The sequence below is a fragment of the Pseudopodoces humilis genome, chromosome 8, assembly GCF_049639895.1.
Source record: "Pseudopodoces humilis isolate 2021_Gansu_Grassland_sample_001 chromosome 8, ASM4963989v1, whole genome shotgun sequence".
NCBI classification, from domain to species: domain Eukaryota; kingdom Metazoa; phylum Chordata; class Aves; order Passeriformes; family Paridae; genus Pseudopodoces; species Pseudopodoces humilis.
In genome coordinates this window covers 19737391-19763402 of record NC_142207.1, presented here as the reverse complement: position 1 = coordinate 19763402, position 26012 = coordinate 19737391, and the positions used below count along the sequence as shown (strand labels likewise).

Here is a 26012-nt window from a genome sequence, read left to right as displayed (position 1 = left end):
TTTTTCCTACAAAATAACGTACTCTGTGTTGGTGCCTATTTCAAACTATATGCAAAGAGCATCACTTAACTGGTATCAAATTATTTCTTGGCTTCAACCAGGAGTGTGCTGTACATTTCCATTCTGCCTGCTGGGCTTTACTATTTTGAAATTAGCCCTGTGTGAATGTTCTTTGGCAAACCAGTTCTCTTTCCCTTTTAATTTGTACCCGAGAAACCCTGGTGGGGTTTTTTTTCTCATGTTAGAACAACTTCACAATCTGGTCTTCCATTCAAAGTTGGGCATAAGAGACTGGCTTGGCAGCCTGGCACAGAAGCTTTCCTTGTACACTCTCTCTCCCCTATACACACATTTAAAAGGATCTATTGATCCATTCACTGGAAGGATGAGAAATATGGAGTGCTGGGAAGACAGATAATATATAAAATTTTATTTACTTCTAAAATTTGGTGGACGTCCTGTATTTGCAGAATAATTTGTTGTTACAAGCCTCGAGATATACACTTGTATATGAATTGTGCCTTTTTAGAAATTACCTGGGTAGATAGATGAATTATGTAGCTCACTACATAAACCCTAAACTGAGGGCATGCTCCTAAGTAAGGGTCCTATGTTTGTTGAAGCTCTTTTAACTAAGTGTATTTGCTAAAAAATGAGAGGGGGAACAGGCATTCCTTTTGTAAATTCAAGCCATGTACGTTTTTCTGAGAATCCAACAAAATCTCTGTAGTATAATCCAGTGATTTCAGTTCCTTTTTTTTGACTGCTTTGCCAACCTAATGGAGACAGCTCTGGTCTGAGCTAAGGAAAAAATGAGAGAGCCTTCAAACTCCCCTGAGAACCTCTATTCCACCTCTGGCCTGCTTCCAGTACAGCAGTAATTGTACAATTATAGCAGCATTATATATAGAAAATTAACATGAATTCTTAAGTCGTTCAACAATAGTTAGGCATAATTATTTACACTGTAGTCACAGAATTTCTGAGAGGAAAAAAAAACCTCTAGGCTTTTAGGGAAGGAAAATTGTAGCAATTACTGGCCTAGTAGTTCATTGATATATTTGAAAGAAAGATTTTTTTAACTACTTTTACCTGCAACACGAGCTCTAATGCTGCAATCAGCCTGCACGTGCTCACTTCAGGAAGCAGAGGGAGCTGTCTGATGGCAATTACAGCTCTTACAGCCAGAGAGCCAGGTCACAATTAGCAATCTGGGACTTCACATCATAGCTTGCATAAAGACAGGCCTCGTATGCTCGGGAAGACAAAAGAAGACCCCTCACATTATACTGTAAGATAAAGCTGGTATTTAATTTGTACCTACAGAATAATTACATTTGCTATGACTGAGTAAAAACTAACAACTACTCACTGATATAGGGTATTTACCGCAGGGAAACTAAACTTGATTCTTTTGTAGTGGGAAAATCCTCCACACCTCTTCTTGAGAAGTTGAAGGCCAATAGAAGAGCCATGATGATCAAAACAGTATGAAGAAATATAGTACCCCTGAAACATAACTGAGTCAGGTACAAGTAATAGTCTTTTAAAGTGCAACCAAGATATGTGAATACAGTGAGTTATCAGCACACCTACTGGCAAATTAAAACAATGAGTTATTAAGAGTCCTGGTTATAATGTATTAGTAAAAGTAATTTTTTTCATAGATAGGAAATCCTGCTGTAATCAAAACAGCTGTGGTTCTTTGGTTCAGCACTGTTAAACCCAGCATATGGAGATGTCATCCTGCTGCCCAGTGAAGCTGTACTCCTCAAGATAATCAAGAGCTGTGCTAGCGTGTTTAGTGATGGCCAGTGCTGTGCGCCTGGCGGGAGAGTGAATCACCTGGAAGAGACAGTCAATAAGGTCCTCGTCTTCAGAAGCTGCTCACAGCCAGAAAATGCAACAAGGAACCAGAAAAAGCCTCACACTAATGGAAATAAAGAGTTTATCTAGTGGTAAGCCTGGATGTATACCCACAAGAACAAATGTCAGTCTTACCCTGCGGGCAGCCTTCCCAAAAATAAAGGAAGAAGCTTAATTGAGATTAATGGCCTTTTTTGCTGAGGCTTGTGGGAAGTCCTAATAAGGCAATGTGTTAAACAGTGAATGTAATTTATAATACATGCAAACTTTAGAAGATATAAATAACATATGACACTGAATGAGAAATGTCTTAGGCCTTTCTCACGTTGTTTTTAGAGACACTTTCACCTGTTGGATTTAAAGTAGGATTCAAGTTTCTATTTTTTGGAAGGCCAGCATGCCTGCTTTATGCACCAGCACAGTTGAAACTCTTAATGATGTCACAGTGAGCAGACACTGCTTCCAACCAGCTTACACTGTGGTCACAGATGATAGACTTCCATAATCTAAGCTAAAGTAATTGTATTTACATTAGTGTTGATTTTGCCTGTAGTGACATTTTTTCTAGGTTTTCTTGAATGTTAAACCTAGTTTTCTCCATTTCCCATCACCTTACATCTTTGTGCTCAATCAGTTGTGACACAACACCTTTCCACAAAAAACAAGGCCAAAAATTTTTACACAGTAATTCCTGCACCAAACCAAGTATTTTTAGATGAACCAGACTGGTATCCTGTAAAAAAGTATGTAATTTGAGAATTTCATATGATAGAGGTTTAATAATTTGTATAAACATCCAACACACACACATACATTCAAGGGTAAGGGAAAATAATTTACTATTTCCTTCACTATATGTTTGTTTAATATTATACTTCAACTGTCCTGAAAAGTCCTACACAAAACAGTCATCATCGTGCAAAACTTAATTTTTTCTGATACACACTGAGTTATGTAAGGCATGTACATGTTCTTTTCATTTATACCAAGACACATAAATGCACTCACAAATACACATCTCAAGTATACAATCTGAAATAATTACATTCAGATGCTGAACAGAGTACTTATACATAGCAGAAATAACTCAAGGTCTTTAATACTTTGTCTTCAGCTTTTTTCTGTTATCATCATTACGAAACAATGTTCCATTTTTCCTCAGTACATAGATCTATTAAAGCAGAGAAACAGAACTTTTCTTTATTTTTACCTGGTCTGCTTGTAATCTTCATCTTGCATCTTACCTTTTCTTCTAACTAAAATTTTAATTTTGCTTTGTCCAAAAGTCTGATTCTTTCAACTGCTCTAATGAAACACAAATCCCTCTGTGTTTTGCAGCAATCCTTCCTTTTACCCTTTGCTTTCAGACAGTGCTTGCGTCTTCTTATATCTTCCTCACTTAGTTGCTGTTCTTGAGTGAGCAATACTCCCAATTCATGTATCGTCACCCTCAGCACAACTGTCATGACTTGCATATTATAAAACACTGCAGAAGAAATTCAGGCAGGTGTAATTCTGTTGACCACAGAGAGCTGTACTAACTGCAAACAGTCTTGTTGTGGTCCTAACATTTTACTGAACAGTCTGTGCATAAGCTGAACATTCCTTAATACTCACACCACACAATCATCTTCCATAATTTTTAGTGCTTTACATGATGTCATTTGTATGCTACATGAATTGACTTAATAAGCTTTTTTGCATTTATTGTTCTCATGACTAGTTTGCTTCATAAAAAGATTTAACTTGGAAATAAAACTGTTCTTAAGAAAACCTATCCCATTTGAAGGATGTTCATCCTACCCTAAAGCAATCAAAATCAAATTTCCTATATACTGTTAAAATCAATGACAGTTCTATGGATAATGCATAGAACAGCAATTAACCAGAATTTATCTGTACAATGAAAAAAAAGAATTATATACTTTTATGGATTCAAAATGCACTCTTATTTTTCAATCTATTTGGTACAAAAAAACCCTAAAATTACTTTATCTCTTACACGGGAATGGTGGGTTACCCCAAAATACGGTCTAGAATCCAAAGTATAAAGCACGTTTTTCATATTATGCACAGTACTAATGTCTCAACAATCCTGTCCAAACTGACCAAGGTTCTGTGCTTGTGGTTCTTCCTTAGTCTCTGTTGGTACAAGCTCACATTCAATCCACAATTAAAATTAAATAGTTGCCTTAGCATTTGTCTTACTATTTTTAAGGTGAGGCATAATGTTACATGGCTTTTGTCTCATATTTTTAAGGAAACAAAAGATCTCACAAAAATTATATGAGACAAATCAGTCATTTTTAAGATAAACTTTTATTGAAAAATTAAAACTGCATTGCATAACTTCTTTATAACTTCAACATTTCTTAAACCACAAAACAGAGATTCTGTTTAAAAAATCTCTTCATATTTGTCACCATTCAAAAAACAGATTAAAAGCTTACTCCATGATGATTTTAAAATTCTGGATTATTCCCAAGGCCCCTGCTTCTAGCTGTGTGTGTACCATGAATGGTATCATCTATCTTCTCTATAAATTACTTTTAATAACACAATCAGAATTTTTCTCATTCAAAATCACCAGCTGCTCTTGATTTTTATCCAGTGGTCAGTCTTTTCCAAATAAATTGTATCAGCTAATAAGCACTGCAGCTACCTGTTCAGCTAAGATCTTGCCTATTGTTTAATTCACCCATGCAAAGTTACAGTGATTGTCCATGTAATTTTAGGGACAAAATTGCTACCTCCGAGTATATTTTAAACCTCTGAAAAATGAAGTTGCTCACCTGGAATTAAAATGCTTCACATTAGTCAATACTTTGAAATATCCATACATCTTAATCTCTCACAGTCAATAGCATATGGATTAAAAAGAAGGAAAATTCCAGGTCAGCATTAGTTTGAGAAGTGTGGCATATTACTCAGATGGAAATGACCTAATAAGAAAACAGATGAGTTTTCTCACTAATGACTATAACTGCTCTGTTGAAATCAGCTATCCAAGTCAGAAATTAATATGAGCATGGTGCCTGTTGAACACAGTATATGTAATAGGAAAACACCCCAGAATCTGATACTAGAATCAAAAGCTTTGCAAAAATGTAATTGTGATCATCTGTGTCAAGACACAACACTGCAGAAAAGCAAGATAAATGCAGAGAGTAGAAAGATAAACTTAAGCCCTCTGTCTTTAGAGACAACACCTATGCATTAACTGTCTCACTTCCAAAACAAGCAGGAGGAGCTCCATTATTCCCACCTAGCTGCAAACCATCAATGACAACAGGAAGAACGTCATGCTTTTGACCTTCAAAACACGAGTTACTCCATGAAATGAAGAAGCAGAAATTTTAGTTAGCAAAACATTATATATGCACTGAAGAGCTCTAGATCTGTGTCTGACTACATCACAGAACTGTCAGGGGCTTTGCTGTATGAATGCCAGTCAGCTGTATTATGGTCTTTCCTACAGCTTCATGATTAGGATGAAGATGATTCTCTTCACCTAGTTTATATGCATCAAGGAGAATTAACATCTCAGATAAATTAAATTATTATTAGAATATTGAGATGGTGATCTGGATACGGGGTTCATGAGGTTAAAATATTAAAATTAGAGGATTAGGGGCAAGTTAGAGCTTTAGTAATACTGTTATTAACAAGGGAGGTGGAGGAAATCAGAAATTCCTATCTAAGAACTGGTGAAAATCATAAGAACCATAGTGTTTGAGTGGAAGACACAAAATCCTCTAGTGAAGCTAAGTCACCAGTTACATCTCTTTGGATTAATTGTATTAGTTCATATTGTCTCCCACGAACAAGAAGAACTGAAAGAATTTTTTCAGTCTTCTGTAGCTGCCCTTTGAATAAAGTAAAACTGAGACCAGATTACAGATGGAAGTCTGAAATAAAAATGTGACACATGCTTCTTCAAAATTATCTTCTTTCTGTACTTTAAGATCAGCTCTCCATGAGAGGTCCTCTAGTTTTGATGAATAGCTGGTATCTATAAAGAATGACATTTAATATTATGGAAGTTAGTACTGAAGTCAGTGTGCATGCCAACTACATCTGTATGCAGGCCTCAGGTCATACAGCATGGATGTTTACACCAGAAAACGTCAAGTATTCAATACACAGTAATGCAATAGGCTTATCATTGAGGAAGACTGAGGTTTAAGATCGACAACTACACTGTCTTGAAAAAAATCTAATGAAAGAAATACTGTACTGGTAAGATTACTAGGGTGTTTAATGACATGAAGTAACAATTCAGATCTGTTTTGAAAATCATACGTCTAAAGGTCAGTGACAAATTGACAGTAATTTTTAGATTCAACTCAATTTGAAGAAAAGATTTTACAGAAGGTTATGAAAGAGGAATAAGCAAGAGTCCTATGAAAAGCTGGACAGGCTGTGCTGTAGGATATATTTACTGTAACAGCTTCTTTCTTCTCCCTGTGCTAACACAGCCACAAATGTGAGACACCATCCTCCAAAGACAGCCAGTGGGACCCGCAGGATGGAAACCTCTCTTGCCTGTACATGTCCTTCCACAGGACTGACAGGGGCCAGAGAGACTGCAAAAAACTGCATAGCATGACCGTATTGCACTGAAAGTTTCTACAATAATTCAGTTTTATTACTGAGGTGGAGGGGAGGGAGAAAAAGCAGTTAATTACTGACTTGCGAAGAATCACATATGAAAACACTTGGAATTAGCATATTCCATTTATCACCATGACACTAACTCAGTGAACAGAGGATTATTGAATCTCCGTTTTGTTCCACTACTCTGTTTCCAGTATGGACTTTTCCACTCAGTAATATTGATTATCTAATGATTAAAATTGATCAAGCTGCAGATGAATCTGGTGTCTATACTTTGAAAAGCCTAACCAGTTGAAATTATTGGGACAAGCTAGCTGTATTAAAAGATACCGAGATTACTTCTGGTTTTAGTTATTTTATAAGTTCCAAATAGATAGTGAATTCCATTTCACTAAAAGAATGATGTTGGTTAAAACTCCCACAGAATTTAGTTAAAATGGTCACAGAGGTCAGTCCTGAAATAAAATTCAAAAACGGGGGCCTTGGTTAGCAATCAATATTCACTAGAAAAGCATTCAGAACACTGAACAGACAGTCTGACATTACAATAAATAGAACTGAAATTTCTAATAATTCTAATAGATTAAAGGTATCCCATAATTTGATAGTCTATACACAATGTCAGGATTCCTTATCTTCAATAAAATTATCTGTAAGTTATTACTTTAAGGGCACTAGGATTTAAAAGAAAGTGTCAACTAATATTTTTGTATTTTTTCTTTGGCTCACAAAGACACTAAAATACCATAAACATTATTTAGAACTTCAATAATATATAAATAGGTTACATTACAAACGGAAGAAAATACAAGACAACTCTTCAGCATGGTAAATCTCTGCATATAAATAAGCAAATATTTTGGATACCTACAATTAAACAGTTATCTTGCTGTAAAACTATTACATTTAAATCCTTTTACACAAAGTCATTTAACAATAATATACACGATCTACACAAATTAACCTCTAAAAATACAGCAATAATATACCTGTTACAATGACTGCTACTGTCATCCCCTGATTTGACACTAAAGGGCAAGTACAACTATTTTACTCAAAGGTGCTCTTAGAGATTGTTGTTTTGTATGTGAGAAAAGCACCAACAATAAGATCTAATACTGTTATACATTTTCTTCAGCTCCTAAGAATCTACATTTTAGAAATGTTTCTGTATGTCTATTTCTGTCTGGCAGAAAAACTTGTAGCACATTATCCACATCAATGTTGTTGAAGGAAAACTCAATTTTCTTAAAGTGGAAAACATGCTGTGGCTTAGATCTAAGTTTATAACCACTTTATGTATATATATATGTATGTATATATATAATTATATATATATATTTATTTATACTGTACATATATACTGTGCAGAGTTCTTAATTTGCTATTTTAATACTTATTAATTTTCTGCTGCCTACAATAAATAAGACCAATGTAAGAGTCAATAGTACTTCAAGATAATACATTTTCCCTCAATAATATGATCTACCAATACATATATATTTCAGTAGCCTATAGTTGTTTTGTTTAAAGATGTCTTAGGAGATTGGAACTTACAGAAAGAGAATTTCCTTAAAACATGTTCTGCAGAACTGGGCTAAAAAAAATACCCAGTGCTGGAAAACAGTGAATTAGAGAAATAAATAATTCAAGCACTACAGCTCCTGCCCCAATCTCTCAATTTCCTCAATGAGGAAGTCAATGTCAGACTTAGTTGCTGCTGGGTTTGAGATAACCATTCGGAAAAAGTTGACTTTTTCGCCCTGAGGCTGATATCCAACCATGGTGGTACCTGACTCCATCATCAGTGCCTTGATTTTCGGTGCCACCTTTATCATTAAAGAGAGAGAGAGAGAGAGAGAGAAAGAGAGAAGAAAAAATTATTCTTTCCTTGTATGTCACAGCAGTTCTTAATTCAGAAAAAATAATTTGACAGACATTTGTTTTAATAAAAAATGTCTATAACAAGAAAAAGCTTGAAAAATTAAATATGTAGGATTGGCAATTTAAAAGAAAATTGACAACAATGATATCCTTTTTTTTTTTGTTTGAAAATTAGTAACGTCCCAGAGCATTCACTATGTAATAATTTTATATATTAAATGTACATCTCCTTTCTTTGTGCTGAAGATTTTGTCACAATGAAACATTTTCTGCTTCTGTATGAAAATCCACTCCAGACCTTCTTGAGGGTAATGGATGTTTTCCATTAGAATATTACATATTCTCAAAGCGTTTTGAATGTGGGGACAGCAATGGAAATTTTTTAACAAGATCTATGTCACAAAGAATATTTTTTGTTAGCATAAGCCGTAGAAACCTTCCAGTAGTTTTGCAGTACTGTGCATTTACCACAATCTCACTTCCTTGGTTTAATTTACAGGGAATAAAGTTCTGACAGTCTTAATATTTGGTATTGACTAAGTCCAGTTTTTCCATCCAGACCTTCATTCTCTTGCTCTACTCTCTGCCAGGCAAGGTCAGCTGTCTGGCTCTTACTGTTTTGTAGAATGCTTTATGATGTCCTCTAACATTTAGCAGGGTCAAATCAAATATTTCATCCCTCTTGCTGTTTCTTACCTCTTACTTCTATCTTCCTTTATTCTCTCTTTTTTTGGCAATTTCTTTATCTAACATGGGACTGGCTTGACCCAGGAATTTCTGTTCTCTTCTATTCTCTTTACCCATTGTGATGCAGTCATTAAATCCTCTACAAAATCTCCCAAGTTTCCCCATTCTTCTCCCTTCCCTAACACACACAGACACAAAAGAGCAATTATTTTTGACACCTGTGAAATCATTCTTTTTTTCTCCTAATGTATTCCATTCCACTTCTGTCTAAAACACTACTACAAAATAACTGCATTTTGCTTCCCCCAAGTCCTGAGTAACATGGTATCTTTTCTGGTGGTGCTTCTGTGATGCCTTCACTTCCCTCGACCATTTCAAATAAAAGTATTCCAAAGTCCTCCAAAGGGTATTCATTTTCACTGAAATGCATTAATGCATTGGCATTTAAAATCAAAATAAATACCTGAGAAGGAACTTAAACGTTTTCATGTCCCTTACTTGTCCAAGCATTTTCAAACAACTACCCTTCTTTTTCTCTTGTTGATAAGCTGCCCTATCCAAAAAAGACTGTGATGTCTGTAGGCCTAGCTACTTTTTGGATGCTTGTAACACTTGTGAGCAAAGGATAACTGAATATGTTCTGAATCTGGTTCTATAGGGAAAACATGACTTCAGCATCGATATAAAGTGAATACAAAAGTGAACAAATACCAGGGTCATAACAAGCAACAGAGAACTGACGTCTCAGAATTTGAAATTATCTTTTTACATTTAACCAAAAATACTTACCCTGTGTAACTTTTCTCTTCTCTCATCAGAGTCTGGCATGCCCCTGAGACTTGGAGGAATATACCAAAAACATACATTTGTATGCTCTGGCTGCAAAAAGAACCAAACATATACATCAATTAAAAAAATTATACAGATCAGTCCCACGCTAAAGGCTAGTCAGTAGCATATTTTATCACAGACATGAAAGACAAAATATAGTATTGACTTTCCTAGTCCTGCATGTTAAACAGAAAGAAATGGATTGCAGTACTGCTGCTAGCCTCTGCTGCCTTAGATTCCCTATACATCATCTCATTTGCAATATTTAGGTTGCTAATGAAGTGCAAATGCTTTTCACCTTTGTGCAGTTTTATGAGTAACTGTTTTTCAGGATCACATCAAGGGCAACCCAATTTTCCTTTCCTTAGTAAAGGGAGAAATTAAGTTTATACTATGACCCAAAGGCTTATGTACTGGCACTAGCAACAGAATATACAGTAAAAATAGCAGATTCTCAGTTATGTACACAATAGCCTCCGTATGAGTAGGTTGTATTAAGGTTGTATTAATCTTCATGCCCTGAACTGAGAAGGTCTCTGCAGAAAAGGAGGACATAAACCTGACATTTATGGTACAAAACCACATGTATTTGACAAGAAAACCTGCCCAGATGCCAATAGTCATGTAGTTCTTTAGAAAATAAGAGCAGTTTTGCATAGCTGTCTTGACGAACTGTGAGAAGCATGAAGACAGATTTGGCTCAAACATATATGAAAGCAAACTTACCTCCCCTTCAAAAACCATCTCAAATTCTTCTCTGTTTTTTATTTTAGTGTAGAGATACTCTGCCAGTTCCAGGCATTTATTGATCTGATTTTCAAATCCTACTGTACCCTGTTTAAATAAGAAAGTAGGTATTAATTTTATGGTCCTTTTTTTTCTGCTCTGATGCAATCATCTTTTCAGATAGGTTTCACTCTTAAATATTTTCAGGCAGAAAACATTTAGCAGTATTATTTCTTGTAACTTAAAAGTAGCATTAATAAATGGTAAAAAAGTGGCTGAAGGTGGTCCAATTGTAAATCATTTTGGTTTGTCTCATTTTAAGAGAATTTATAATGAAAATAACAAGGACTTACACTATTTTTAGTAGATTATTTTAGGTCTTTTGTATTTTTTCCAGTTTCCAAAAATATTATGGGTATTATGTCCTGGCTTCACAGCTTCTGCTGAAATACCAGAAGCTTGGAATGGGAATTCAGTTGAACGTGTAAGAACTGGGAAATAAATTATTTCCTCTGACCAGTTTGCTAGAAATGAGCATTTAATCAGCATGCAAAAGTCTGCAATGTGTTTACTGGAAGTCTCTTGCCAACCCACTGATATCTTGTCAAAATCATAATCCCAGAAAAAGTATATGGATGTTGATAATAAACAGTAGGGTTTTTTTCTAAAGTACACTTTGTACATGAATGAAGAAACAAGCATTTTTTCCCAAAGCGAAAACTGTTTTATAATTTTGGAGTGTATCATTAGATTTAATATAAATTTTATTTAAAAAAATAGACTCTGGACAGGTTACCCAACTGAATTCCCATTTTGCCAGCAGAAGGGTAAGAATAACAAATGAGATGACTGCAGATAAAGCAATAAAGATGGAATGTGTTTTCTGGACTACATGAACCCTCATCTTGTGTACATGTAAGCCTGGACATAAGCCCATGTTTAACTTCAGCCATCCAGGCATACCACAGTAGTACCAGGTAATCAACAGTGGAATCATCACTTGGGCAATGCTTCCTCAGAAAAAGGCTTTGTTTTCCAAGTCGTTTATAAAATCTATGCATTGAAATGTCATGCTCAATGGACCCTTGTAAGTCACCAAGGCTACTCTGCTGTTACTACAAGAAATCTGTCATAAGGTACATATGCAAGTGTAGAGCATAACAACAAGAGATCAGTTTGGTGCCCTGCCCTCAAGGCTTTTTCTGCAGGACTCATCTAGTAACTTAAACCTTTCTTCAAGTTGCCATCTGAATTTACTGACAGCTAGCATTGCTCTACAATTCACATAGTTCATTTCTAAGTTAATACTTGGATACTTGTGTGTTTAGAGACTGTAATGACACAAATATTTATGTTAAAATAAAGTATTCCATTACAGGACACTTAGAAATTAAATAAATACATTTCTGGTTTTTGAGATAACAATAAATTCTTGTTATTTACCTTTGCTTTCCACATCAACCAGAATTTGAAAATGTCCACATGTCGACCACACTGTATTGCCTTATCTCCAGTGTCATAGGAGACATCATACTGTTTGTCTGGCTGGAAGAGATAGCCTGCACACATTTGATTGCAGCCTTGAAGAATACCCTACAATGAAAAATGCATAGACTTATATGACTTAACTGGCATTAGTGCATGAGAGAATGTACGCATTAATAATGTATAAAAATGTATTTCAAATGTTCAGGAGAATAGTTCTTTGATAGGATGTATAAGGTACTGACCTTGTTTTGTAAACCCGAGCAACAAAATTAATTTCATAGCGTAAGGTGGTTCTCTTAGAAGTCTCTGAGTAGTCATATGTTTTTACACACAAAAACAACCCCCCAGAGAAAACATTCACAGATTAATTTGGATACTTCGTGATATTAGCTTTACCCACTTCAATTTATAAGGCTATGTTTTTTAAACTTAAATTTATGAGTTGTTAAATTACACACTAGAATAAAGCTGTGGTCTCTTGGTGCAACAGATTGCTACACAAAATAAAGTGAGAAAACTTAATTGAAGGTTTAAACTTTGTATGTTGTTCAGCTATATGACACTTAACATTAGTGATAAGTATAAGCACAAATGATATAAACTGGACATTTTTTGCACATAAATAAATATGGTTCACAGACTAATAGAGATCAATGGACTACTGGTAAAAATGTCTGGTGGAAACACCGGGCAGCAAATTCCTGTATGTTATATGTGATGTTTCTAAATGGTTTGCATTTCCTTTGAAGTTTATTAGTGTTTTTTTCAAGAAACTTGAAGATACCAGTGTGTCTCATAAATACAAAAACATCTATCAAGTTCTCATATAGAGAACAAAATCTTTCCAAAATCCTGCAGTAGCTGGCACAATAAGCATGCATGCCACTAAAGAAAGGTTCATGGTTCCCTTCAATAGATGTGTTTTACGAAGGGAAATAAATGCTGCAGTCCTCAGTTTAGAGATGGATCAGCTGGAAGAACAATGGCAGACCTAGGGCTGCTACTTAGAACTCTTCCATCCCAGTTCTACGCACAGGGATGGAATTAAGTGCTTCTAGTAGCAATTGGCACATAAGAGATTAGTAGACAACATCATTAGTCCTATCCACATATGGTATGGTTTTCTTTTTTATCATTTAATAAAAGTATGTATTACTTAAAAGAAGCAAGACACTAGGTTTGCTTTCATTGATGACAACAAAGAATCTCGATGCCAGCCCTAAAAGTACAGAGTCATAATAAAAGTAGCATGTTTTCTTTTCAACAGAACTGGGAAACTTCTAAACCACTGTGTAAGGTAAAAGCTTGCCTCTTACTTCAGCAGTTTAGACTGCGACCAAGTACTAAGACTGAGGTTCTATGTTCAATATATCATAGAAACGTGGGGCAGGTGCTCAGATTAAATAATTAGGACAGCTCTATTGCTGCTATTAGAATATGCAAAGATATAACAGGTGAGGATCTGACCCATGTTGTCTACAATTTTAATAAAAAAAGCTAAAAACCCCAGGACAGATAAAACGACTTCCAAAACACAATGCAAACCCTCCTTCCAAAAGAAGTTTTGAAATTAAACAGATTTTGCAGTACCCTCTTAAAAAGTAGGGCTTGATATTTACTTTTTAATTTTGTTTCTAAAAATGTTCAATTATTAAATATAAGGCAGACCTTCTCCCGGACAAGAATTGCAGAACATTGTAACAACACTCCCATCATCTTGTGAGGATTCCAGGTGACTGAGTTGGCTCTGCAAAAAAATTACACATTCAGATAGATCTGGAAAACAGAAACTTAATCTGAAGCAGTCACCTTTGTTTTCTGCTTTCAGCTGGAAATATATGACATTTTGACCATGATGATATCACTATGGATATTGTTACTGTCTGAAGTGCCTTTTTTCCCAGCTATGCTGTCCAGAAAATTAATTATTTTCATGTTAACATAGCAATGTCAGACTTGTGATTAGCTTATATTATTAGTAATACCAGCTAATTAGTATCAGACTGATTAGCTGATTCAGTAACATCATCCCCAGAAGAGTTCTCTTTTAGAAATAGCACTAATAAAAATAACAAAACTACTTTGACATATTCTATTCAAGGAACTGACAGGGAAAGTGGAGGTGTCAGAGAATTAAGGGGCCAGTATAGATTTTGGGAGAATACAATTCTTTACTGAACAGCTGCTGGAAAAATAGAAAGGAAATAAAAAGACATTCTGCATTCTTACCTGCTTTCCTAGTTAGAGCCAGAGCCCTTGTTTGTCAAGCCCACGGACTGTTAAAAGGCTCTAAAACTTCACAGCATATCCTACCATTCTGTATGTAAAGCTCAAAATTTCTTACATGTAAACACGAGTGAATGCACGAGATCACCTAATTTACATGTCAAACGGATTTTATGTATTTCAACATACTATCCTAGACAGTTTAACGGTGACACTGAAATAAATGTGCCAGCATCGCACATCCATTGACCTTTTCACCCTAAGTAATTAATTACCAAGCGTTCCCTTTATTCACCATGTTCCAGAAAATCAAAGTGCATAATTGTATTTCACAGACTATACATGTGTTTTTACAGTGTGGTTGAAAGAAAATTAAAAGGTATTTCCTCCTCTTCTACACCCTGCTCTCAGAGGACACAGACACAACCACAGTTTCTCTGTTTTGAGCAACACAGTGATGTCTTCACCCCAGCCTGATGACTGCTGCTTTCTACATACAATTCCAACCCCTGTATGTGCTAGGTTAGACTGTAGCACCCCTCAACTAAAAGAACGGTGCCATGCTGTACCTGGGGACTTCACCATCCATCTAACATCAGCTGCTTATGCAGTGCAAACCAGCAGATAAATAGCTCAGACTTAGGAGGCAATTATCTTTTAGAAAAACTTCACTAATAGTTCAGATGGAGCGGTCAGGAAAAAGGAATTTATATAAAACTGATTTCCTTTTTAAAACACCATGCCTTCAGTTTAGCACATTCATTTAACTTTCAGGGTTTCAAACAAAGACAATTTTAAGCTATTCCTCACAAGGAGCATCAGGTGTGTTTTAACATGAAGCTGTCACTCTCTCCTCCGTGCAGCCCCCAGCCAGAGGCTGTCCTACAACAGCCTCTCCCAGCCCTGTGCCATGGCAGCATGCCAGTCCTCCTTGCCAGTGTGTCCAAGCAGGCCAAGTAGGACCTGAGTGTTAGCAACAGACCCCAGCTGGGGCCCATGACAGGCAATTACACCGTACACGTGGGCCCCATCCTGTGTTTCAAGATCTGTACAGCTGACTAGCAAAGAAATAATTTCATGCTTCATGGCCTGCTGCTTTCTGTATTTGCTTAAAATTATGGCCTTAATTAGCACCTCAGGGTTGACCTCAGGTCAAAAGGGGTGTGCCAAACTCCTGTGACCAAACCTCTGTATCTTAACAAAATTATTTTGCAATGCTGACTTAATATTAGACACGTCGTCATGAGTCACAAGCAAACTGGACTGGGCAAAGGTTGATAGGATTCTGCTGCTTCAGAGTACTCTACACTACATGCTGCTGTCATTGTGACAAAAGGGTCTACGTGGTTCTGCTGTCAGTTCTTTCATATCCAGTCCTATTCTTGATGTTGTACTTATTCTTCACTTACTGTATGAGATGCCCAAACCTAGGACAGTTTATTTGTTTCCCCTAAGGAAGAGCATTGCTCACTGTACTCATTTTACATGGTGCCTGCGTTCAGAATGGCAAACTCAAGGAAGCAAGTTGGTACTAATTTAAAAGTATATGGATAGAGGTTGCTTCAAATATTTTTTGCTTCCCTGAAGGCTGATATTTGCAATGATGGAAAATATCTAAAGTTTCTAATTCTTCATTGCCTTCCTGATTTCCTGATTTTTTTCATATGGGCACCATGGTAGAGCGCTTTCAGAGGAAATCTAGAGACCAACACACTCATGGGTTTCATCTTCTACACACTTGTCATCATTGGACATGGGAACAACTGTGCCAAAGACTACACCTGGACGGACTCCTGAGTCAAAATTGTAAGGACCAGTGGGAGGATCACGCTCTCACTCTGCTATCACTACCAACACAAATGCTTTGCCTCTTTAAATTTGATTCAATCAGAGGCTGGCTTCTGGTCTCAGTGGTCATCTTGGTAAGCTGGCTTATGTACCTGGGGGTACACACATGCTTTTTTCTGCAGACTTCTCTCTGACCTCTGCAAGAGCTTCCTGCTTGTTTCATGTAATCCCCACATGGCATCAACACACAGGCCCCTGTGCCCTGAGACAGATGAGCACCTGTGACCCTTTCTGGCCTCTCTGTAAATGACCACAGTCTTCTCCCTGGTACAGCAGAAGTGCAGCAGCTCTGTCTATCATAGCCCTTTCAAGCCTTAAAAGTACTGAAACTTGCTGCTAATTCAGTCTCTACCTCCTCTCTTTGTTGCATACACCTATCTATTTTTTTTTGTGTGTGTGTATAAATAAAAGTAATACAAGATTAAGTATATATATATATATATATATATAAAGTGTTCCATTTACAGAACACTCATGAACATATAGTCTTTATTTTCTGGAAAAACTGCAAACATCTTTCAGGAAAGAACCTTTACAAATTCCCACTGTGGGTATTCATACTCAAACACCTTCCCTGGATTCCTCATTTATCACTGTTATTCTCAAAGCCCTACATTTCAGAGATTGTCTAGCTCTCATATTTCATTTTTTTCTTCAAATACTTCTCCATCCCTCCACCCATCCCAGACTTATGAACCCTAAAAAGCTATGCATAGAACAATTTCCCTTCCTTTTTGCCAAGTAATATCCTTGTCTTCCTTTAAATCTGCTGAAAACTTACCTTTCACTCAATGGTACATCGCAAATTTCTTCTGTAGTATTGTTTCAATCTCCCCAGTCTGAACCTTTCCCCTCTGTCTCACTATTGTTTAATGTAGTGTTCAAACTCCTTAAAGTAGCAAAGGAATATTTTCATGAATTGAAGAAGTGTCATGTACCTTATGAAAGTACTTTAGGAAAAGTATTACAAATAAGCACTGTGTAGTACCTTTCTATTCCATTCAGTTTATGACGGTGCTTTCGGGACATTAAGAGTCCACCTCCCCAGGCAGCCTGGAAAAGACAGAAAAAAGAAAAGACTCATTTTTTAGAAAAAGATCAACAGATTTTAGTTTACTCAGGATCTTGTAATAAATATTTTAATTCAAGGGAAAAAAAAGTGTGTACTAAGATCATTTTTTGCCTGAATAGCATCACTTTTTTCTTACTTACATCTACATGGAGCCAGAGGTTGTATTTTTCACAAATATCTGCAATCTCCTGTATTGGATCAAAGGCTCCATATACTGTTGTGCCTGCAGTTGCATTCACAAAAAGAGGAACATATCCCTACAATAAAAATAAAAATATAAAATATAAATTGAAAACACTTTCAGAAAAAAGAAGGGGAAAAAACCAAAATTATTCCAGAAACATTAGCTCATTTCTTAACCTAAAAACATTTTTCTTCCCATGTGAAAGACACAACATAAGCAACAGTAGAAATTAACTAATCATATACATGGTATTTTCTTGCAATTTCACTTCACAAAATTAACTAGTTAGAAGATAAAGAAAATTATTTTATCTAATCTTCAGTGAGGAAATTCAAACAACGTAGTGTAAGATGACAAAAATTCAAATAAATTTGGGACTTTTACAGCAGTATAAACAAAAATTAATTAAATGTGATTTGTAAGTCGTGATTTGAAGGCTTGGAGTTGTTCCTTTACTCTTTATCTACTAATAAAGAGAACAAAGCAGAACAAAGAAATCTAAAACAAAAGCAATAAATGAGAAACTATCAGATCAAAGAGAGACAATTCTGAATTAGATGAAATAAATGTGAACTGCTATTTCATAGAGTGCCCAAATGTAAAGAAGTTAAGAAATAAAAAAAAAATAATAATCTTGATTTCTCTTTGGTTATTTTATTAAAAATTCATGGGTTTTTCCACTGCATTGATTCAAGAAATAGCAATTACTGACTAAAATTTAAGCTTATTATCTATATTTAACAAATATTCTTGCTACCTGCATGAAATCTATAGGGTTTTCCAAGGGGTCTGTAGAATCTTTTATGGGTTTGACTAAACTTAAAAGTTTAGATAGAAGTAGCTTAGATTTTATGTTTCCGTGCTTGTTTCCAGACATTTACAAACAGGAAGTTGTTTTTAAAAGTCATGAACTACAGATGTGGCTCAAGAGTTAAAAGACTTTTTGTTTTAATCAGAAAATGGAAACCTTACCAAGACACACAGATAATTCTGTAAACAATACATGAATATATAATTAAGCATTAAAAAATACCTTTATTATATTTATGTCATGATAATGTTCTCTGTAATGACAACACAGGCTTCAAAGGAAGAAGCAATTTTACTAAGCCAAGCATTTAAGCATAAATTTTTAAAAACACAAACCTTTTCTTTTGCTTCCAGAATTTTTGCCTCCAAATCAGCTGGTATTATTTTTCCTCTGTAATTATCACAGAAACATAAAGATAAAAAAAATTGAAGAATGTATATGGAAATAATAGCTGCAGTTGAAATAATTCAATAGGATTTTCTCAACAGGCCATTAGCAACTTGACACACTGTAAAGAATCAGTCCTTAAACACAATAAAACAAATTTAACAGATGAGCACATGTAATCTATCAAAACTATAGTATTCCTCCTACCTTTCATTGCATTTTATCAAAATAACATTGTCTGTTCCAAATCCAAGTGCAGCTCCAGCTTTCTTTATTGAGTAATGACTCTGCAGCAAACATATGAACACGAAATGGAGTGGTTGTTTAATGATGAAACATTTTCATAACATATGTCAGTAAATTAAGAATTATCAGTGTATTAAACTCACATGCTCTGAGGTAAAGAGAACCAGTTTAGGGACTGCAGCCATGCCTTTGGTTTTAACTTCAGGAAAATATTTGTAGCGTGCAGCCATTATGCTGTACATGTTGGAGATTGCTCCTCCTGTGAATGAATAAATAAATGAATAATAAAACAGTAATAATGAAGAAAAAAGTACATTATGCCACAGACATACACGTTTCATTTGCATAATGCAATGAAAGTGGCAGTGAACTATGAAAAAATATTTCTCTGAAACACGCAGGCATCTGTCTAAATAGCATAGGACAGACTCTCGAGAAAGCCAGACTAATAATCAGAATTTCCTAAATGCCATCTCTTTCATTTGCTATCATTTTGTAACACATTCCTAAAAAGTTCAGCTTTCATTGTGCTGCTTTTGCATGGTAACTTCCTGTTAGCAAGAACAACAGGAACATATTAACTTGTCTGAGATTGAAGGAATGTCACATATTGAATGGCTTTATCCCATCTTACTATTGACATAGAAGTAAATGCTTAAAGGTAGATTTCTACAGCTGAGCTACTTCTTCTAAACTCCCTCACAGTCAGCTATGGGAAAGAGGCACTTCACAGGCTATGATTCAACTAATCTATTTTCACACTTTTGAAGAATTTCAGAAAAGGGAAAGCACCTATTTGTCTTGGTTTGCTGCTAAAAAGAGCCCTGAACAATTAGCTCAGTCCTTTGGAGCAGCCCTCAAGCTTTAATAAAATCAATCTCACACCTATAAGCCTAGGATGACTTCTTCCTATAAATTTTTTCATTGATGAGAACAAAATAAATGTCCTGGGGTGACTTTATGATACTGGTATCCCCAATCGTCTGGTTTATGTTATATATTAAGTTCTGCACCTTTAAGACTGGCTTTGAGAGCAAGAGAGGGGGAAGAAGAAGCGCGCAGTTTGTGTTAAGGAAAAACATCACTCCCACACATTTGTATATTTCTAGCAGATAGGACTGGAGATCAAACAGTTTATGTGGGCTGTTCCAAAGGCAGATGGTTTTGTCCTTTATGCTCTGTAACAGGATGGTGTTCCCTCATGCCAAACCCAGAAAAGTTCTGCCAGGCACCCACAGGACCTTCACATGGTTCATCATCAGTTGTTTCTGTCACTGCTCATTGCCTTTATGGTCCTTGAGTGGGAAGGCACTTTGTCTTGGTCTTTATGCTAGAATCATACTTGTGAATCCAAACAGATTATATCCCAGATAATGTGTCCCAGAAGGTGACAGACAATCACAACCTTTTCCTGACTGTGAGCCCAAATTCTTGCTGACCAAAGAAATCAGTACATGATTCTGAGAACTTCTAGTCAACAGGTTGCTCAGCACCTCCAGAAATGAGGCTCATAAAAGGGCTGTTTAAATGCCTAACTGTGCACCAGAGCCCATAGTCAAGTTTTAAATGCTGATCAGCCATAGTACATTGACATACGCAGGGATAAGTTTTTGCCCCAGCTTTTCTGTGGGATGTTTAAACAAAGCATTCCTACTTCTAAATATCTGACTCATTGTATGGCAGATAGAGTGAATAATCAGACACAGCCTATGTTTATTTTAATTTCTGAAGTTTTAGTCAAACCACCAAAACAGAGAAGAAAAACTCACCAGGTGAGAATATTCCATCACCATCTTTATTTGACCATCCAATGATCTCCCTCATCTTTCGAAGTGTGATTTGTTCCATGAGGACAAAAACAGGGGCAATTTCATAGGTAAACCTGTGTGGATAAAGCAAAACAAACAAACAAACAAACACAACATAGATACAGATTCTAAAAACATGTAATAAATTCCCAATCAGTGATTCTTTTTTAGAAACCTCTAGTATTTTAACAGTTTTCCTGTAACCTGTAGTTCTGATCCTTAAGCTTTATCCAAGCAAAAATCCTGAGGAAGACAATACTGGAAATACTCATGAATAAAACCTGCAGTATTAGTTATTTTGCAGCTTTCTGTGCAACCTAATGTTCAACATCACAGCCCTGCTAACATCTGTACAAGGTTGTCCTGTGAAATAACTGTTTCCCAAAGTGCCAATTCCACACTTGTAGAACAACATACTGCTAAATCCTTATGAAAACAGTGAACTTCACGGAGCCAAACAAAACCATAATTAGAAGTATTGAGCTAGGGTTTCAAAGTCTAAATATAATTAATTATGTGGATTTATTCTGTTGATGATCTCCAAGGACAACTTACTTCTACAATACAAAGTGATCAATAACTGTCAAGAGTAATTACAAATGATGATTTTCTAATTACTAATTACCAAAACCAAGTCAGCAGTCAACTATTGTATCCACTTAATGAGGGCAAAAAACATTACATATCCTGGCATGCCCTGATGTCAGAGTCAGATATGTGGATGGAAATTGACATCCATACAACTATTTTTGGTGATCAAGGTACATGGATAAATTACTACTGCTGTAAACAAATTCTGCTGGCTGTGCATGAGTCAAAAAAATAAGTAAGGGAGAAAAGGAACCAGAGAGAAATGAAAAAATCAACCTCTAATTTCCAAAGAATTCTATAAGAGTATGACACCCTGACACTTTGGATTTGACTGATATCCTCTGCTTGAATAATTGCGTCAAAACGTATGTGTTGTTTCTCTAACACTAAAATGATATTTTGAGGATAGGTACAGCAAACTTTAATGAGACACGATATTAAGAAGGGAACAAATGTCTGAAAAAGTTTGTCTTTTTTTTACAGCTACACCAGTTGCTTAGACTGTTAATATTTTCTTCAATTTTTATGTGTCCTTAGTTCATCAGAGAAACACCATCATTATTTTTAAAACATTCCCTGAAGATTAAAAATCTGTAATTTGTTTAATTATTGTGACTGCTATTTTCAGAAGCCAAAATACTAGTAATTTTGTTTTTATTATCATCAGAACTGGTAGAGACATTTGAAAACTGATCTGAAATTTTTGGATGCTGCCACTATTTACAAATGGACAAAATTAATAAACCAGTGTGTGCTAACAGTGGTTTGGACTTGTTTTGTTTTTAAGCACTGCAAGTCTAGAATATATTCCAATCTTTAATTAGGCAGAATGATCAACTGATGTTCACAGGAAGACAGCAGTGTATAGATAGCTGTAGCTCAGTGCAAGGTACTCTTAAGTCAGTGTAATTATTTTTTTCCCCACCAGTCTAAACACATTTTGAGTTTTTTCCTGAGACCTTGCACACTGAATTTTGAATATATTAAACACAAAGAAAACAGAACTTATTTATTCTATTCTGCAGGTATTTTCTGAGTCTCCAAAAACTGACAAGAAATAAATGACAGTATATGTTTATAAATTACAAGGCAAATGAAGCTATATTAGGCAATGGCTATGAATTTACAAATCACATCTTGTTCACTCTGCCTTACTTGCTTTAAACTTAAATTATTTTGAAAAATTCAGTAAAAGTCAAAAAATGTGTTTGGTTTTAAAGGAACCATGTAACTTTAGAATCAATCTCCTAAAAAAAATGCTGATTAGGTTTTTCCTATAGTTACAACATTTACAGGTGTTTCTGTGAATTAGTTATAACAGTCATGAGTATCAGCTCTTTGCTGAAAAAATGTAATAATGCAGGCTTTTTAGTAGGACCAATGCTGGAATAATTCTGCTCGTACCTAAAGGACAAATTGCTTTATCAGACCAAATCATTCTAGTTACCATTCTCTTGTTGGCCAGTATGTAAAAATCAGTCTGAGAATAAACACAGAGCATTTTACATCAATTTTCTATTCATAAGCATATCTGCATAATTCTGAAAACAGCAATATATTCCCTTGTCTCAGGTAACAGTGGGCATAAACAGAACTTCCAGATAATATTTATTTTTAACCTCAGCTGCTGCTGCATGGTGAGAGAATGCCCTGTGCTCCAGATCTCTAGAACTGGATGAATAATGAAATTCTGAATTTCCATGCTGAAGGTCTCATGACTAGTGATTGAGCTATGAATAGCACATTGATATATTATTTTCAAGTCAATGTGGGAAGCTTATTATGTTTAATTGTATATATTATCTTCACAGTGACATTTAAGTAATTTTTCCTAATGACAATTTAAAATTTTGGGAGAGTACAGATGTTTTGATTACTCAAAACTCACCTGCAAAAGAAAACACATACTTTTAATTGTTCACAAATATTTTAAGTACTGTTTATCTGTAGAAAAGAAAAAATGGCAAATGGAAAACATTTCCTACCATAATTCAGTGTTATTGTTGCTTGTGTGTTGTGTGCTCATGTAGCTGTAATAGGTTAGAACAGCTTCTAGGTAAAGGTCAAAACCTGTTCTTGTGTGCTGGAACACTGCTTAAAACAAATAGTATGTTCCCCAGAGCTCACAAGGGGTGATTTGGTTCTTTTTAATAACCTTCTCTGTCAGTCCTTTGAATCAACATTTCACAAACATCTTGCTTTAACCTTACTTGCAATTACTGTGTTACTTGAAAGCACACCATGTTGACTACAGTTTGCAGAAAAAAAGGGCACACTAAGCCTCACACTGACAAATAGATACTAAATTTTCAGGTTCACAGCGAAATATTTTCAAAATATGTTATTGTTTAAAGCACAAATGAATGAGAAACTAGCTATTTAACACCTTACTTTCAAAAAAAGAATGGAAAACATCAATTAAAAGAGTTACCCTTTAAGAAGTGACTGAGTGTGATGTTATTAATAATTTCAATGTTTCTTTATTTTAAAACATGTTCAGTACAGGACTAAAGAGACCAGTCTTACCTGCTGAATATTTGGACTTTGAATATATATAAAAACGGACTAGGAGGTTTGGAATGTTTTTACTGGTTTGGGAGGTTTTTGGATTGGTTGGTGGTTTTTGGTGGGTTTTTTTTGCTGGTTTTTTTGTTGTTGTTTTGTTTTGTGGGTATTTTTTTAATGTTGCTGGTTTGGGTTTTTTTTCATTAATTGCACTCTTGCAAAAATTCATCATAGTGGCTTACACTGACATTTAGCTTTCATTAACTTTGAGGTCAAGAAAAATTAGGAAAAGTTTCTTATTTGATGCATTCGGATGTAAAATTTTACTTTTTTTATACTTCCACTTATTAATTTACGCATGACTTTATTAATCTTAGACTAATTCCTTCATTAGCATAAAATTATTTTTTCAGTGTTACATTTTTAATCATTTTAATGCTACCCAGAAGACACTTCTTTACTAGCACATGAACAGAACGTACTGCCTCAAGTCTGCTATCTCTGAAGTCAACAGTAGAGAGGAAAATTAATTTTTCTGTATCTCGTGTTCTAGTGTTAACATGGCTGCATAGTGGATACATAGTGGATAGCTGCAGACTTGTTCAGTCTAGAGACAGAGCTTTAAAAAAAAGAAAAATATAGAGAAGATTGATCCAAAAGAAGGAAAGTAATTTCATGATATTATATTAGAATAATAATTTTTACTTACCCTGTGCTCTCAGATATTTGCATTTCTATTCAGTTTTATGTAACTATTTTCATTGTATTACTGACACATTAAGAAAAACATGAGACATATTTCCAGAAGACGTAACACTCATCATTTAAAAATGAAAATTATTCATATCTGTGACAATGCCTATCTACCATGACACTTGGCAGCCCATGTAAGCACCAGTCACAGACACGGGTGACAAGACACTGCTTACATGTTTGTATTAGCAGTAGATGTCAGCCACTCCCCAGCCAAGCCAATAATGTCCAGTCCTGTGGACAGCTGATTGAAAAAGCGAGGATGACCTGAAAAGAGAATTGAGAGCAACTTAGAACAAACTCTATCAACATCTCTCAGGTTTCAAATTTAAACCATCCACCCTTTCTGATACAAATCACAGGTTTGTACTCAGAACTTGCAGCAAACTTTTCAAAGCAAGTCCTGCTTATGGGGAGACTGATAGCCAACATTCACAGATGTCTTATTACAAACTTGAAAAAATACTTTGGATATGAGGTTCTGTATGGAATCATTTGCGTTTGAAAGAGAACCTTAGAATCGGCTGAGCCTGTAAACACCTCCGGGAGCTGCTCAAGCTGCTTGGGCTAGCCCATTTCCAGAGCCCTCTTCCGACTTCCGTCGTGCTGTGAACTCGGGTGAGGAGCCGCGGTGGGGGACACCCCCTTGGCAGTAATAACCTCCAGGTACTGGGGCTATTTGCATTTAAATGGAGGAAGACTCAGGCTCAGGCGCTTGAACTGGGGCTGCAGGAGTGAGAGAGGGGTGCGGAGGAGCCAGTCTCTTCCCGAGCTATAAGGACACGGGAGAGACGCTTCAAGGGGTCTCGGCAGAAAAAGCAGCAGGGGTAGAGGGCCCCCCAAGAGCTCCTCTACTCGGGCCCTTTCCCCACGTGGTTTATAAAGCAGAATGCACCTCCCTAAACAGGGTTTGCTATTGAACCGAAATAAATCACATTCCTGTATTCCAGCCGAAAGTGCTTTAACGACTTATATAAGCAATAATCCCGATTGTCGGAGGTCTACTTATCTAGCATGAAGAGAAGAAATTCCTAACAGCCGGGAAGGGGCGTTGAGGGGAGGTGTCATGATTTAGACCTCTCTACTCTCTGAGGAAGGACACGCAGATAGCACACTGGGGACACCCTGGCCCTAGAAGGGAGGTCAGCTCTCGACACCTGGAGGGACCCTGTCACGTCGGATTCTGCTCAACACTAGGAACATCAGCATCTTTTGACATGAAGAAATAAATGCGATTCTGCCCCGAGCGATGTCAGCAGAAATCTTTTGGAGGCGTGAGCCTGCCGGCGCTGCCACATCGCAACACTTCCTGACGAGGATGCGCCGCACCCGGGCTGCTCCCGCCCGGGGAACCCACGGCTCGGGGCTAGAGCCCAGAGATACACCACTTAGCTGTTTGCTTTACAAATCAGCACTTCTCTCCCTTTCCAGGACACACTGGCTGGGAACTTATCTTAAGCGACATTTCGGTGACCTCCCATA

At 36.1% G+C, this 26012-nt stretch overlaps 1 protein-coding gene across 1 annotated transcript in view; it reads right to left on the bottom strand.

Moving 5' to 3' along the window:
* Positions 1 to 4166: 4166 nt before the first annotated feature.
* Positions 4167 to 26012, bottom strand: part of GAD1 (glutamate decarboxylase 1) — a 33178-nt gene continuing 11332 nt past the window's right edge. The window contains exons 6-17 of the mRNA XM_005519785.3: positions 24707 to 24797; positions 20643 to 20755; positions 19017 to 19132; positions 18835 to 18914; positions 18576 to 18630; positions 17386 to 17502; positions 17162 to 17226; positions 13768 to 13846; positions 12055 to 12204; positions 10612 to 10719; positions 9844 to 9933; positions 4167 to 8312 (exon numbers count right to left, since the gene is read on the bottom strand). Coding sequence (XP_005519842.1) covers positions 8139 to 8312; positions 9844 to 9933; positions 10612 to 10719; positions 12055 to 12204; positions 13768 to 13846; positions 17162 to 17226; positions 17386 to 17502; positions 18576 to 18630; positions 18835 to 18914; positions 19017 to 19132; positions 20643 to 20755; positions 24707 to 24797 — 1238 coding nt within the window. The 3' untranslated portion in view covers positions 4167 to 8138. The remainder of the gene's footprint in view (positions 8313 to 9843; positions 9934 to 10611; positions 10720 to 12054; positions 12205 to 13767; positions 13847 to 17161; positions 17227 to 17385; positions 17503 to 18575; positions 18631 to 18834; positions 18915 to 19016; positions 19133 to 20642; positions 20756 to 24706; positions 24798 to 26012) is intronic.